The sequence below is a fragment of the Melanerpes formicivorus genome, unplaced genomic scaffold, assembly GCF_026170545.1.
Source record: "Melanerpes formicivorus ecotype bairdi unplaced genomic scaffold, bMelFor1.0.p_v2 SCAF_26, whole genome shotgun sequence".
Classification (NCBI taxonomy): Eukaryota; Metazoa; Chordata; class Aves; order Piciformes; family Picidae; genus Melanerpes; species Melanerpes formicivorus.
The window spans coordinates 2,337,438-2,353,879 of NW_027142378.1; the positions used below are offsets into that span (position 1 = coordinate 2,337,438).

The 16,442-nt window shown below is 47.2% G+C and overlaps 1 protein-coding gene across 1 annotated transcript in view; it reads right to left on the bottom strand.

The window, feature by feature from the left end:
- Positions 1–16,442, bottom strand: part of COL9A1 (collagen type IX alpha 1 chain) — a 66,866-nt gene that overhangs the window by 34,273 nt on the left and 16,151 nt on the right. The window contains exons 6-17 of the mRNA XM_068153441.1: positions 16,097–16,174; positions 15,439–15,459; positions 13,929–14,003; positions 13,340–13,375; positions 13,170–13,232; positions 8,983–9,036; positions 7,885–7,920; positions 3,088–3,111; positions 2,734–2,787; positions 1,997–2,050; positions 696–728; positions 534–590 (exon numbers count right to left, since the gene is read on the bottom strand). Coding sequence (XP_068009542.1) covers positions 534–590; positions 696–728; positions 1,997–2,050; positions 2,734–2,787; positions 3,088–3,111; positions 7,885–7,920; positions 8,983–9,036; positions 13,170–13,232; positions 13,340–13,375; positions 13,929–14,003; positions 15,439–15,459; positions 16,097–16,174 — 585 coding nt within the window. The remainder of the gene's footprint in view (positions 1–533; positions 591–695; positions 729–1,996; positions 2,051–2,733; positions 2,788–3,087; positions 3,112–7,884; positions 7,921–8,982; positions 9,037–13,169; positions 13,233–13,339; positions 13,376–13,928; positions 14,004–15,438; positions 15,460–16,096; positions 16,175–16,442) is intronic.

Here is a 16,442-nt window from a genome sequence, read left to right on the forward strand (position 1 = left end):
CAGAAAGAAAGAAAACAGATTAAGGATTAGACTGGAGATCAGGAAGAAATTCTTTCCAGTGAGGGTGGTGAGACACTGGAACAGGTTGCCCAGGGAGGTTGTGGATTCCCCCTCCCTGGAGGGGTTCAAGGCCAGGTTGGAAGAGGCCTTGAGCAACCTGGGCTGGTGGGGTTGAAATAAGATGATCTTTAAGGGCTCTTCCAACCCAAACCACTCTATGATTTAGGGGAATATTTGGAGTTTCTAGAGTCAGACTACAAATGGTTCAGAAAGTGAATGAAGCAATCTTTCACATGCTCTAAGCCTTCCAGAACCACACATAAATTTCACCCTGAAGATTACAGCAGCAGTAAGAGACTTCACCAAGAGAGGTTATTTTGGCAGTCGAGAGCTGAAATAACTCTAAGCATCCAACACTGCTGCAAAGAAATTTTGGGATTAGCAGCGAACTGCCACCTTGTCAAGCCAGGAATTACCTTCCTTAGGGTTCTGAGATCTCTGCAAGGAATGCTTGAACAAAGAGGTTCTCTTACCTTCATTCCCATCAGGCCAGCATGTCCTGGGCGGCCAGGCGGACAAGCATTGGGACACTAAAAAAGCATCCACATGGTTACAACCACAGAGGTTCACTTAGGTCATCTGAGATGACTTTGGGAAAAAAATAAAATACAAAGCCAATGTGGGAACTGTCTTACCAGTGGGTCACCATCCTGCAGGCCAATTGTTCCCTAAAGTAAATGAAATTAATCCAAGTCAGTAAAAGAGAAACGATCAGGGGGAGAGGGAGGTAGTAGAGTGTGGGGGAGAGAGACTCCTGCTTTGGACTCCTGCTTTCCAGAAGGAGGTCCTTTCCAACCCCTAACTTTCCATTATTCAGTGATAACCCTTTCCTTAGAGAGGCAAAGCACCAGGGTAAAGCTTTCTTTTATCCCTTGCAAGCAGCAGGGTTGGTTGCAAGAAAGGCATTAGAACTTAACCCACCTGGAGGAAATATTTCAGGCTTTTGAGTAAAATTTCCTCCTCATCTCAGTGAAAATTCTGCCTCTGGTGAGGCCCAACACAGACTACATTTACAGCAATTCCACAATTCATAGGGATGTTTAAAACCTGTCAACACCCCAGGGTTTGGCCCTTTGCAGAAATGCAAAGACATCACAACAGAAGTTTCAAAGTTGACATATTCAAACCATCTTTAAGAACCATGAAGGCTAGAAACTTGTTTTCTAAATAGAAGGTTAGATGTGGATATGGTTAGATGAGTTCTGCCTCAGCCTTTGAACACAAACTTCTAGGTAATATGATTTCATATGTGACCAGCAGGACCAGGGAAGTGATCATGCCCCTGCACTCACAATGGTGAGCTCACAACTTGGGTACTGGGTTCAGTTTGGGGGCTCTCAGAACAAGAAATACATTGAGGTGCTGGAGAGGGTCCAGAGAAGGGCTACAAAGCTGGTGAAGGGTCTGGAGAACAGGGCTGGTGGGGAGCAGCTGAGGGAACTGGGGGTTGTTTAGTCTGAAGAGAGAGAAGCTGAAGGGAGACCTCATTGCTCTCTGCAACTCCCTGAAAGGAGGCTGGAGTAGGGTGGTTGTCGGTCTCCTCCTTGGTAACAGGTGACAGGATGAGAGGACATGGCCTCAAGTCGCACCAGGGGAGGATTAATTCGGATATGAGAAGAAACTTCTTGACTGAAAGGGTTCTCAAGCACTGGAATAAGTTCCCCAGGGAAGTGGCTGAATTCTCATCCCTGGACATGTTTGAAAGAGGCAGAGATGTGATGTTGAGGGCCATGGTTTAGCATCAGTCTTGGCAGTCTTCAGTAGTGGCTGGACTTGATCTTAAAGGTCTTTTCCAACAAAACAATTCCCTGACTCTACTAAGACAGCCTTGCTGAAATCCTAAAATCAGTATTCAGCTGTAGGACTGGAGAAGTTTTGTTCAAGCAGCAACAAGACAGAATTCAGACACTAGCACATATTAATGGCAATTGCTTACCCGAGGACCCGGTGGTCCCGGTGGCCCTGGTGGCCCTCTTCTTCCTGGATCTCCCTAAAAAAGGGGTAAAGTAACTTTGTTTGCTCACAATTATAATGAGAACCAGCAGTTACACATTCAGACAACATAGCCACAGTGAGTGTGTGTGTGGGAGGGAGAAGGAGTGGAGTGGCGGGGAGGGAGGAGTGGAGTGGAGGGGAGGGAGGGGGAGTGGAGTGGGGGGGAGGGAGAGGGAGTGGAGTGGGGGGGAGGGAGAGGGAGTGGAGTGGGGGGGAGGGAGAGGGAGTGGAGTGGGGGAGAGGGAGAGGGAGTGGAGTGGGGGAGAGGGAGTGGAGTGGGGGAGAGGGAGAGGGAGTGGAGTGGGGGAGAGGGAGAGGGAGTGGAGTGGGGGGGAGGGAGAAGGAGTGGAGTGGGGGGGAGGGAGAAGGAGTGGAGGGGGAGGGAGAAGGAGTGGAGGGGGAGGGAGAAGGAGTGGAGCGTGGGACACTAAACCATTCAATTCTTATCTAATGTGTGACCCTGACTTTGTGCTATTCATCACTTCTTGTTTCGGATGAGCTTCAAACACCTTTCCCCTACCAGTGATCACCAGTAGAGGTAAAAATATGTTTTCAAGCACTGTTATAAGCCAATCAGTGTTTAGATGGCACAGTAATTATCCATTTTTTCCTGTAATTGGTTAATTTTTTCTAGCAACAGGATAAACCTGCACTTTTAGCAGGCATAGTCGTACTTACAGGTGGACCAGCACGACCTACTTCCCCAGGAAGTCCTGCAGCACCAGCTGGGCCCTATAACAAAGTCAAACAGAATTTTTAAACCACACAGCACCTCTACAGCAAGCACCCAAGGAGTGAGAACATGCAGTTCTCTCCTACAAGCAACTATGTCTTCAGCCACCTGTATCCTTACACCATTTACCACAGACCTAAGTGAGCTCAGTAGGAGCTGAAGAGGACACACGGAACACCAGGAATAAAAGAGTCTCTTTGTTCACTGAATTAACTTTCATGGCAGCAGAAGAGCTCCACTGAATATTTTAACAGATCCATTGAGCAGCAGATTCAGGAGTTGTAAAAAATGATACTTACAGGTGGTCCAAGAAGACCTTTGCCCTGTGAAACAATGAACAAAGCGGGTCAGAAAGGTGGGGAGCGTTCCACACCTAGTCAAGCTGTTTGCTAAGAACAGAGTGTGGGGGGATTAAAAAGTTACCAAAAACCTGAAGCTTGATCCTGCAAAATCAGTTTGAAAATCTGTTTAGCTAATGCTAAATATCAATTTTGTTCCTGGGGAATCAATATCTGGAGGGGAAAACAATCATTTATTAAATGCTATGGCAAGGCAATGTATTCAATTACACAACCATGGAATTGTCAGGGTTGGAAGGGACCTCAAGGATCATCCAGTTCCAATCCCCTGCCATGGACAGGGACACCTCACACTACAGCAGGTTGCTCACAGCCACATCCAGCCTGGCCTGAAAAACCTCCAGGGATGAGGCTTCCACCACCTCCCCAGGCAACCTGTGCCAGTGTCTCACCACCCTCATGGGGAAGAACTTCTTCCTAACATCCAATCTGAATCTACCCATTCCTAGTTTTGCTTCATTCCCCCCAGTCCTATCACTCCTTGACACCCTAAAAAGTCCTTCCCCTCTTATATCCCCCTTCAGATACTGGAAGGCAACAATTAGGTCTCCTTGGAGCCTTCTCTTCTCCAGACAGAACAACCCCAACTCTCTCAGCCTGTCCTCTTCGGAGAGGCGCTCCAGTCCTCTGCTCATCCTCGTGGCCCTTCTCTGGACACCTTCCAGCACTTATTTACAAACACCTGAAGTTTGATTGAGCAAAATCAGTTGGAAAATCTGTTTAACTAATGCCAGATATCAAATTTATTATGGGGGGAATCAATATCTGGAGAAAAATCCAATTATTAAATGCTACTGCAAGGCAATGCATTTAATTGCACTTATTTACAAACACAAAGGAATGAAGACATTAAAGCCTTTGAGGTTCAGCTAGTTGTCAAGCACCACGGTGAACACATCTATGCTATGAGCCTCTCCATCTAATAGTGCATTTAAATTGTTAATAAAAGAGATTTAATTTATTAATGTATTTCTGTGTGTGTACCAGTGCTTCCCTGAGGTCTAAATCCATTAAAGAACTGATTACTGAATCAGAAAGAACCAGACTGCTCCTGTTGATGTTGTTTCTTTTTTCATTGCTATTCCTCTGAATCATTTTAATGAGAAGTGTTGAAGATACAAACAAGTTTCTGGCTGTGTGGACAATCCATTTGCCCCCTAAGAAAACAGATGCCTCAGTCATGCATTACTAAAGCAAATGGGTAATTTTCTGGAGAACAGTGTCACTGATGTGCATCTAAATTCACAAGCACAATGAAATCTTCAGGAGATGGAAGGTAATAAAGCAGCTGGACTGAGTGGAGCTTGAAAGCCACATAACATCACAGCAGGACAAGGCTGTCTTTAGGAAAACTTGGAATGCCACAGGGAAAATTTCAAGCAGTTGCCAGTCATTCCATTTTAACCATTTAATACACAGCAGAAGGTAACCTTCCTCACCTTGCAGAATTCCTTTGGTATTAGGTAACACTCCCTTGCTGCAATCCATTATTATCATCCACACCTATATATATATTATCCATGTCTCTCTATATGTGTCCATGACCAGATAAATCAAGCTGCTTCCCACACCTAATATTCCATCACCTGCCTCTGAAAGAAGGAAACCACTCACTTGCAGGTTCTCATTAGAGTAGCCCTTGCTAACATGCCCCTAACAGCAGCAGGGAAAGTCAATGACATCAAAAGAAGAAGCTGTAGCAACTGTGTCATCGTAGAATCATCATAGAATGGTCTAGGCCAGAAGAGACCTCCAAAGGTCATGCAGTCCAATCCCCCTCAATCAGCAGGGACATCCTCAACTAGATCAGGCTGCCCAGAGCCCTGTCGAGCCTCACACTGAATATCTTCAGGGATGGGACCTCAACCACCTCCCTGGGCAACCTGTTTCAGTGTCTCACCACCCTCATGGGGAAGAACTTCTTCCTAACATTCAATCTAAATCTGCTCTTCTCCAGCTTAAAGCCATTCCCCCTTGTCAATGTCCAGACCACACACCATCCTAGGAGAAGCCAGTCCTCCCCTCTGCCCACTCCACTGTATCTCCTCACTCTCCTGATTATGACTCCAAGAATCATGGGCAATCCATGCCTCCCCCTCACCCAGCTTCTCCACCTTTCTGGCCCTAACTCCCTGTAAGCAGAGCAAGTTGTGGAGAGGAGAGCTCCAGGGCCATCAGCCAGTAAGAACCTACACAGAGCAGTTAATGAACCCAAGCAACTGCCTATACTTCTGCCTCTGTCTGCATCCTGAAACAGGATAAAATAGGAGTACAGGGTACAGGGACACCTCTCCACTGTAGCCTGGGACAGCAACCTTACATCCTTAGATGTCTGCTGCCCGCTTTGGAGATGCTTATCTGACCCACAGAGCACATGGCGTCCACAGCATGGAATCACCTGGTTCACAGACAAGACCTTACCAATTTAGTGAGCACCTCCACACCATCAGTGCAGCCCTGCTGCCATCCACCACAAAGAGTCACATGCCAGTATTTCACAGAACCATAGAATGGTCTGAGTTGGCAGGGACCTCCAAAGGTCATCCAGTCCAACCCCCCTGCAGTCATCAGGGACATCCTTCACTAGATCAGGTTACCCAGAGCCCTGTCAAGCCTCATCTTGTATATCTCCAGGGATGGAGCCTCAACCACCACCCTGGGCAACCTGTGCAGCAGCTGGGCTTTAGTAAGCCTTTAAATATTTTAAATTCTTCTGTCATTAAACACACAAAATGCTACCCACAAGTCAGCTCTGTGAAACACCTGCAGCATGGCAGCTGACAGAGAAGTTAAGAGGGAGCTTAACAGTCAGCGCAGACTTCAGTGCACTGAATGTAGACCCAGGTGTATTTACCAGAGCCACGTCAGCATATTTTGGTGGTAAATGACTTGAATTAATTAGACATATTCTATTAACTTTGCATCTGCTGTTGGGGACACTGTCCACAAAAGAGATGAGACAAAGAGAATAAATTAAAACTAAATGATGAAGCAGGGAAAAGGAGAGGAAAGGGAGAGCAGAAGGAGCTAACCAAAGATTGCTGGGATGCATTCTGGGCAAGAAAGGGTGACAGAAGCAGGAAAGCAAATTCAGTGTATAAAACTTTCTTTCCATTACCCTCAAGTCCTAACTTGGCCAACAAATCCCATTAGAATTTACTGAAGGAGAAGAATTTAGAGTTTATTGAAGAACAAATTGAAATTCCATTAGAATTTATTGAGCTTAAAAAAGCAAAGTAATCCTTTCAAACTAATTAATGCTGTAGTCAAAGCTTCTTGACTTGCTGTTTGCATTGAGCACTTTAACAGCTTCAGCAAGAGGCTTGGGGTTGGGGTTTTCTTTGTGAGAAATGGAAGTCTTTGGATAACCATCCAGAGACTACTCCACTTGCAAAGGCCACTAATTGAATTCAAAGCAGTGCATAATTGCAGCTAAACAGTCAATTAATCATGCAGCTGGCATGCAGGCTCATAAGGGTGCTCACTGTGAAACAAATGAGGTGTCATGGATCAAAGAAAGACCTGCAAAGGTTAAGGAGCTCCATAACTTTGTGATCATAGTAAGAGCTTCTCAAAAGGTCTCTGAAGCACTACCACCTCTACCCTTTTGTTGTTGTTCACAGGCTCACAGGATGTCAGGGGTTGGAAAGGACCTCTGGAAGTCACCAAGTCCAACCCCTCTCCGAGAGCAGGACCATAGAATCCAGCACAGCTCACACAGGAACACATCCAGACAGGGCTGGAAAGTCTCCAGAGAGGAAAACTTCACAACCTCTCTGAGCAGCCTGTTCCAGTGCTCTGTGACCCTCACAGTGAAGAAGTTCCTCCCCATGCTGAAGTGGAACCTCCTGTGCTGTAGTTTATATCCATCGCCCCTTGTCCTATCACAGGGTGCAACTGAACAGAGGCTGTCCCTTCCTTCCTGACCCCAGCCCTCAGATATTTATAGACATTTATTAAATCCCCTCTCTGTCCTCTCCAGACTAACCAGCGCCAGGGCTCTCAGTCTCTCCTCATAGGGCACATGCTCCAGTCCCTTCAGCATCCTTGTAGCCCTCCCTTGGACTCTCTCCAGCAGATCCCTACCCCTCTGGAACTGGGAAGCCCAAAACTGGATGCAATGTTCCAGGTGAGGTCTCATCAGGGCAGAGTAGAGGGGGAGGAGAACCTCCCTGGACCTGCCCGCCACACTCCTCTTAATGCACCCCAGGATCCCATTAGCCTTCTTGGCCACCAGGGTACATTGCTGTCCCAGCAGTGTGGACAATGTGTTGTTATTGTTTTGTAGGGGTTTTCTCAATTAGGTTTCATTACTCTGAATTTAATCTCACTGAAGGTGAAACTAGTCATTTTCTTCATGGCACTTAATGGTAAGAATCCTTCATACTAATGCTTAAGGGCTAAAAAGCCTCCTCATGTACTAAACAAGAGGACACAGTCTCAAGCTGTGCTAGGGGAGGTTTAGGCTGGATGTTAGGAAGAAGTTCTTCACAGAAAGACAGATTGGCCATTGGAATGTGCTGCCCAGGGAGGTGGTGGAGTCACCATCACTGGAGGTGTTTAGGAGGAGCCTGGATGAGGCCTTTGGTGCCATGGTTTAATTGATTAGATGGTGTTGGGTGATAGGTTGGACTTGATGACCTCAAAGGTCCTTTCCAACCTGGTTAATTCTATTCTATTCTATTCTATTCCATCCCATCCCATCCCATCCCATCCCATCCCAAATGCATGGCTTACCGGAAGTCCACGAGCACCTGGCAGTCCTGGCTCACCCTGGAAGAGATTAAAACAGAGTTTTTCAAGAGGTGTTAGAAGAAACCTTTGGAAGCAAAACATATAAGATGTTCTATCACTTAGTGGACATATTCTGCAAATAATATTTGTTTCAGTAATGCCACACTGGCTTCAGTGGGACTTGATGGAAAGGGAACATTCACTCAATATTGAAGAGAGACAGCCTTAAGCCTTTTTTCCTCAAAAAAAGAAAAATAAACATGCTGCTTACTCTGCCTTCTTATGTGTATTTCATTTGTTGGATTGCTGATGAAGTCAGGTTTCACCCTCCTAGTTTTCACTAGGTATTACTATGACATAATTATCATAGACTAGCTTAAGTTGGAAGGGTTCTCAGACACCATCTACTTCAACCTCTCCACCACAGGCAGGGACACCTCTCAACTAGACTCAGCTGCTCAAGATCTCATCCAACCTGGCCCTGAACACCCCCAGGGAGGAGGCATCCACAACCTCCCTGAGCAACCTATTCCAGAGTCTCACCACCCTTGTACTTCAAGAATTTTTTCCTCAGCTCCAACTTAACCCTGCTCTGCCTCAGCTTCAAACCATTCCCCCTTGTCCTGTCTCTAGACACCTTTATGAAAAGTCCCTCTGCAGCCTTTCTGCAGGATCCCTTCAGGTATTTGAAGGCAGCTCTAAGATCCCCTTAGAGTCTTCTCTTCTCTAGGCTGAACACCCCCAGCTCACTCAGCCAGTCCTCACAGCAGAAGTGTTCCAGTGCTTGGAGCATCTTTGTGGCCCTCCTCTGGACTAGCTCTGACACCTCTGTGTTAATTAGAGTACAACAAGATGGGAAGAGCCTCACCATTTCTGAAGGTGCTCAACCTCAATGTCACTGCTGGCTGGGGGAATGGAAGTTGTTCTGTACTGTGTGAAAAGGGCTCAGTGGGTCTGTAGTCTAGAGATGCTTTAATATTGTAAGGAAGGCTGAAGCATCTCATTAGTTGCACAGAACCACACACAAATTCTGCTAAGGCAGAGTAGAATAAGGCAGACTAGAATAAAATCCCATCATTTCATGCAGAATTTTGTTCTTACCTTCTGTCCTTTGGGTCCTGGGGCTCCACGTGAGCCATCAGGTCCTGTAAATCCCTTTGGAAGTAATACAGACAATGTTAATGCAGGGGTTATGTGGTTTTCTTAATCACCACCAAAGATATTCTGAAACATAAAGCAGCCCTGAAAGGAGGTGAGTGACTGCAGGAGACTCAAAATTCCAAAGTCTGTCTGCATGCACAGCTGGAACTGCCCATGGTGACAAACCCAATGCCTGGGATATGTGATTTTCAAAAATTACTGCTAAACCACAATTAAACTGAACACATTAGTTCCTTTCCCCTCTATTTCTCCTTCTTTGTTCTTCTTTTATTCTTTCCCTTCTCTACTGCTGTTTCCTCCACCCTTTTGCCTTCTTTTATTCCTCCTTTAACTTCCTTTCATCCTTTACTCCTTCTCCCCTTTCTCCTTTCCTTGATTCCTCTTTATTCTTTTTTCTCTTATTCCTCCTTTTTTTCCTCCTTTTTCCTTTTCTCCTCTTTACTCCTATTTTATCCTTTTTTTCCTCCTTTTAACATTTTCTCTTTATTCCTCATTTTTGCTCTTTTCCTTCTTTTTTCTCTTCTTTTTTTTCTCCTTATTCCTAATTTTCACTTTCCCCTCCTTATTCCTTCTTTTTCCTCTTTATTCCTCCTTTTTCTTCTTTTCTTTTTTTTCCTCCTTTTCTTTTTTCCTCTATTTCTCCCTTTTGCTCCTTCTCCCCTCCCTTTTTTTCCCACCCTTCTTTATTCCTTCTTTTCTTCTCTTTGTTCTTCCATTTGCTTCTCTTTCTTCCTTCTCTCTCTTCCTCTTTCTTCCTTCTCTCTTCCTTCTCACTTCCTCTTTTACTGGTAAAATACTGGAGCAGGTTGCCCAGGGATGTGGTTGAGGCCCCATCCCTGGAGACATTCAAGGTCAGACTTGATGTGGCCCTGGGCAGCCTACTTTAGTTGGAGCTGTCCCTGCTGACTGCGGTGGGGTTCGACAAGATGACCTTTGAGGGTCCCTTCCAACCTGATGCAATCTGTGAATGTGTGAACCTGAGAACCTGACATTATCTTCTTTCTTTCAATGGGAGCTTGATTAATTTAGTTTGTGCCTCGGGCTAAAATCGACTCTTGGTGTTTTCCATACCAAATAAGCCATTCATTAGCAAAACAAAACAACAGGCTGGATTTGAGCCCAGTTTTTGAACCACACTTGTTTATCTGGCTAAAATTAAAAAGCAACCAATGGCTATGAATTCATTTGAAGCTTTTCTTTCACCTCCAAATTCTTAACCAGCTTATAGGGCTTAGAAATTTCCAGGTGTCCACAAAGAAAAGCTTTGCTTTAAGATTTGTCCCAAACTTTTCTCTTTTTTTTCTTTCTTTTGCTACACTTGCAGCACTTCAGCGTTCACCCAAAGGGATATTTCCCCTGGCAATCTGCTTTTGAAAGCTCACAAGATCATTACAGGCAATTACTGTACAGTATCCTTACTCAAGTCTATTAAACCTGACACTGAAATTGTTTGTGAAAGAGAAAAAAAATTAGATGGAAAAAGTCAGAAGTGCCTCAGCAATTAAATGAGGGAGAAGGTATTCTGCATCTAAAACCCCAATTAAGAGGTGAGCACACAGTGGGAGTGCAGCAAGGTCCCAAGCTTTGGTCTTCAAGTGGAAACTGAAAAGGTTCACCACTTCAGAACAGTCAGGTTTATTCCCTCCACTAAAGTGAGGCTATTTGCAAGGGCACACAAATATCCAAAGCTGAGCTGAGTCTAAAATGTTGTTTCACCTGGTTGTGTTACTGTGAATTCTGGGCAAAGGAAACAAAACTGAGCCTGAAGTCAACATTCTAAGAGGAAATCATTTCTAAAGACATGGATTTTACACATGTATGAATGGGTCATGGTCCTGGATTGCTTTCAGGGGGGGGAAAAGAAGTGGGGTGGAGATGGCAAGCCATTTCCTCTTACAGAGGCGAAATCTGGAGTTCAATTTAATGTTAACTAACCTTAATTAACTTTTTTTATTTAAATTAATTAATTTTTAATTAAATTAAACCTGAATTTCATTTAATTACATTCTAATTTAAATTAATTACATTCTAATTTAAATTCATTAAATTTGAATACATTGGATTGGATTTCATTTGAATTAATTTGATTTAAATTCATGTCATGTGAATTGATTTAAGGACTTTTCAGCTCCCTGTCCCTTCAACCTCTTTTCAAAAGCAAATACAAAATTAACCTCTGGCAGCATCACAGAATGTTGGGGGTTGGAAGGGACCTCCAAAGATCATCCACTTCAACCCCACTGCCAGAGCAGGATCACCTAGGGCCACACAGGAATACATCCAGTCAGGTCTTGAATGTCTCCAGAGAGGCAGATTCCACAACGCCCCTGGGCAGCCTGTTCCAGTGCTCTGCCACCCACATAGGGAAGAAGGTTTTCCTCCTGTTTCCATGGAACTTCCTATGCCTCAGTTTCCACCACTGCCCCTTGTGCTGTCCTTGGGCATCACCCAGCAGAGCCTGGCTCCAGCCTCTGGGCACTCACCCTGCACATATTTATCAGCATGAATGAGGTCACCTCTCAGGCTCTTCTGCTCCAAGCTAAAGAACCCTCATCTCCCTCAGCCTGTTCTCACAGGGAGATGTTCCACTCCCTTCAGCATCTTTGTGGCTCTGCACTGGACCCTTTCAAGCAGTTCCCTGAGGTCTTTCCTGAAGGGGAGTTGAAAGCATGTACTTCTTACTGTTCTGATTTTTCAAGGGAGAAGCTACACATTTGTTACCTCTCATCCTACAGAACTACAGATACCTATTTATGCAAGTAGTTTGCTGGATCTCAGCTATTAAAACAAACCCTCTGCACACCACATCCCCAGCTTCTCAGAATTAAGAAGAATGAGCCTACAGTATTCATCAGTGCTGGGCCCTGTCCTCTTTAACATCTTCATTGATGATCTGGATGAGGGGGTTGAGTCAGTCATCAGCAAGTTTGCAGATGACACCAAGTTAGGAGCAGATGTTAGTTAGAGGGTAGAAAGGCTCTGCAGAGGGACCTCGACCGACTGGAGAGATGGGCAGAGTCCAACAGGATGACATTCAACAAGTCCAAGAGGTGTGGGGTGAGAGGTTGGACTTGATGATCTCTGAGGTCTTTTCCAACCTTATTGATTCTATGACTCTATGACTCTCAAGTGAGGGGCCCAGAGGGGTCTTCAGTAAATATCAGGCTCTTTTGTTTACACAGTTTGCAATGTTAGCTAAGATTTGTTGCATACAATCTTTCTTTTTGCTGCTTTCAATTACAAAAGCATTCTACCCCCACCTACATAAATTAAACACCAGCTTGCCTGCCTCCTGGCAGACGAGCCACGTCCTAATGTACAAATCTTGCTGCACAACAGAAAAAAACGCTTTCAAACACTGCTCTCAAGAGAAATAGGAAGAGTTTCCCCCAAATACATTGAGATGTGGGGTTTACCACTAATTTTTTCAAGATATCAACACTAGATCCTGTTAAAATTTTACTTTTCTCTGTGTTTTCCACAGAGAAAGGAAGATACATTAGCCGGTAGGGGCTCTGCAGTGGCTGGAAGGGGTCTGTATTTTTAATAAAAGCTCTATGGAAATCAGAGTTTGGGCTTGTTGGGTTCTTTTCCCCTCAGAAACTGAGTTAAAATCCATCCTTAAGCTTCATTTTAGTGAAAAAGTAACCACTGTTCACTGTCCACAGCAGACCTGTGCTTGGATACTTCTCTTGCCAGTCTTACCCATCTCTTCACCCCACAGGGAGCAGGGGGACGAGCTAAGGCTGCTTCCAGAGGACACAGCACAGTCCCCTCCCTGCAGCACATTGGTCTGACATCCTCTTCAGAGAAGGCTGGCAGCACCCCAACCCCCTGTGCTGTTCCTCAGCTGCTGCCCTGGCTGCCCTCAGTGTGGCTATGCTCCTCCAAGAGCATCTTTCAGCTTGGAGTAAAAGCGCCTCTCCTCCAATGCACACCACAGGCACTCACTGGCAGCTGAGAGGATGCCAGAAACCTCAAAGCAAGGTCGTGCTGCTACAGAAATAATCTAAACCCAAGTGTTTCCCTTGGGGGGGGGGGGGGGGGGGGCAGGGGGGGATAATAAATAAATAAATACAATCAGCCAACCAACCAAGAGGAAATTCCAGAAAATCAAGTGTACTCACATCAGCTCCTGGCTCTCCAGGCAGGCCAGGGGATCCTGGTTTGCCTGCATCCCCATCTGGGCCCTTAGGGATTTAACCAGACAGTTAAGCATGTTTCAAAGCAGACCAGAAGCAAAGCTCAAAACCTCTTCTCTCACAGGAGCAAAGGCACAGTAGCTGAAGTCACTTACCGGGGGACCAGGGGGGCCATTTGGACCTCTCTCCCCCTAACAAGACATGAAAAGAGTCATTCAGAGCCGCAGCAAGCTTTTATGGTCCCTCATGGAAAACACTGATTTACAGACTTCTCAGCAATAATCCCAAACTGATTCATGCTGCAGAAAAGGAGTGTTAAATGTGTACATGACTGCTGTCATAGGCTACGAGAAACAAGCACAGAGGCTGCTGACAGGAAACGGCGGGAAAAAGATCCTATCGGGCATAGCATCGCAAATCCTTATCATGCTTTAATATGCAGGACACTAGGTAACCCCTGTGGAGATTAGGATTGGAAACCCCCCCACACACACCCCATTTAAGGCAAATAACCACAGCATATGACTCTGATTCCATAAACATAAATAGTCCTTTCTTTTCCACAGCAGAGAGAAGCTGAAAGGCCACCTTCTTCCCCCCCACCACCACCCAGCCCACTACAGAATATGAGACCCAGCAGTTCTGAGCTGTATCTGCAGCTGAATTCAAACTCCCCACACAGGATAACACAGGTACACCTCGAGGTGTTTCCTATTTCCTAAGCAGGGCACGGGAAACACTTACATCAATGCCATCAATACCGGGAACTCCTGGTGGCCCGGGTGGACCTGGGGGGCCTGGTGGACCAGGAAGACCTCTCTGTCAAGGAGGGGAGGGGGAGAGAGCAGTTAGAGTCTGGCAAACCTGCAGGACACAGTCTGGTGGTGGGGGCTGGCACAATGAGAGGTGGCTTGTGTGGGTCAGCTGTGTCCCCATTCCATGCCATGTCAGGACCCACATGCCCTGTATCCCACCTTAGCTGTGGCTGTGATGACCAGCAACACTCCCTTTGTAGGGAGAACAGGGATGGGTTGTTAAACTCCCCTCCCCTCCCCTCCCTGGGCACAGCCACTCTCCAGCACCCCAAGATGCTGGCAGAAGCCAGGGCAAGGCACAAGGCTCTTGACTCCCCCAACCCAGCAGAATCTGAGTGCCACATAGCAATGCCAGGGTGGCAGAGGTAAAAAGAGTGATCTTTGTGAATCAGACACTGAAATTCACTAAGCTACTCTAATTACTCATTCAGTGAGCACAAAGGGGACAGTCTTCCCCAGAGTTTGTGTTAGCAAAGGAAACTTAAATCAACCCTTTCCTAACTTCACTGCCGTGCTCAGTGCTTTCCTCTGGTTCCTCAGGATTACATTAGCAGCTTTCTCAAGGCACCAGGCTCCCAAGGGGCAGCAGAAAGGCTTTCACAGGTCTCCCTCCCTATAATGGACGGCTCTGTCCCCCTCTGAGCTCAGACCATGGCCCCACAACGGTGCTCTGTGAGCAAGAGGCTGACCCAGGCTCTGCTGGGGCCCTATGCCTGGCCCCTCACTCCCCACAGGGCTGCTGCTCCGGGTGTCATTCCAGGAACCAGGCACCAGTCTTCCCAGTAACAATCCATCCAGGGGTAGTTGCAAGTTGCAGGTGGTGATTCCCACATCGTCACCCAGCACCCTGCAGACAGCTCACGGAAGCGTGGTAGGGGTCGGCAGGGACCTCTGAAGATCATTCAGTCCAAGCCCCCTGCGAGAGCAGGATCGCCCAGAGTAAAGCTCACAGGAATATGCCCAGGTAAGTTTGGAAAGTCTGCGGAGGAGGCTCCACAGCCTCTCTGGGCAGCCTGCTGCAGTGCTCTGCCACTCTCAGAGTCAAGAATTTTTAACTTGTTCACATGGAGCCTCCTGCGTTCCAGTTTGTGTCCACTGCCCCTTGTCCTGACTCTGGACACCACTGAAAAGAGTCTGGCTCCATCCGCTGACACTCGCCCTTTAGGTATTGATAAGTATTGATAAAATCCCCCCTCAGTCTGCTCTTCTCCAGGCTAAACAACCCCAGCTCTCCCAGCGTTTCCTCACGGGGTAGATGTTCTAGCCCCTTCATCACCTTAGTGGCCTTTGCCAACATCACACCAGGCTCAGTTACAGCTATTACGAGGGAGAAAAGGATGGAAAACCCTGCAGCAGGTCGGTGCCAGGACAGAGAGCAGCCTTCAGCCTCTCTTCACACGCACCTGGGCGCTGAGCCCCATTCCTTCTCTCCCACTTACCTCGATCTCAGTCTGGCTTATCTGCAAGGGAGGAAAACAAAGTCAGAATAAACTTACTTGAGCCAGGCAGAGAAAAACAACCTGCAGGAAAAGCCCGAGGGGCAGGAGGCCCCGCACAGCTCGGGCCATGGAGCTGGAAGGCGCCGGCTGCGGCTGCCGGGGTGGCCGAAGGGTGATACCCGCTGCAGCCCCTCACGGCTGCTCGCCGGCGCTTTGGGGAGGGTCTCCGGGATTGGAGGAAAGCTGAAGGCTGGGGAGGGGAGGACTGAATGCCAGCAGCGCATTAACCCTTTGCCCTGCTGCTGTGGCGTTGGGCACCGACCCTCAGCCTCCCCCTGCCAAGGGCTTTCCCATCGTCAGGCTGCCCGCTGGGGTGGCAGCGGCGAAAATCCCTCCCGCCCGCAAGGCTCAGCTTTGGGGAGTCTCCCATCCAAGCAGCGGGGAGAAAGTCAGTCACAGAAGGGTTAAAATGAGGCTGCTCTGGAGGGTTGGGTTTCTAAAGGCACCAAATTCCAGGCAGGTATGGTAAAAACTGGCATCCCGGGCCAAATATGGGGAGGGGAGTGGGGAAAGTGAGGATTCTGTGGGCTGCTGCCAGCAGGCTACGGGCACGGGCACGGCAGGAGAGGGCAGGCGCAGGGCAGAGCAGGGAGCTTACCCGGGTCGGCAGCTCGCCGCAGCCTTCGCGCTGGGGTCTGAGAGGGTCGCAGTGAATCACCATCCACTGGATTTCGAACTGGTAAAAGAGATGAAGATGTCATTAATTGGGGTTAGAGGGGGCTCACATTCCTTAGCTAACTGCAGGGTTTCCAAGGCATTTCATGGTAACAGCTACAGGTGTCAGGGAGAGCTCAGCGAAGGGCAGAGCTCTGCCCAGCACTCCCCCGCTCCTTCCTGAGTGTGGAGATGTTTGAAGGAGAGGACACGAAGCCACCGAGGGATTTAGAGAGAAGGTGAGGTTCGTCATGTGTCGTTTTTCAAGTGTTCTTTATAAGCACAAGCGT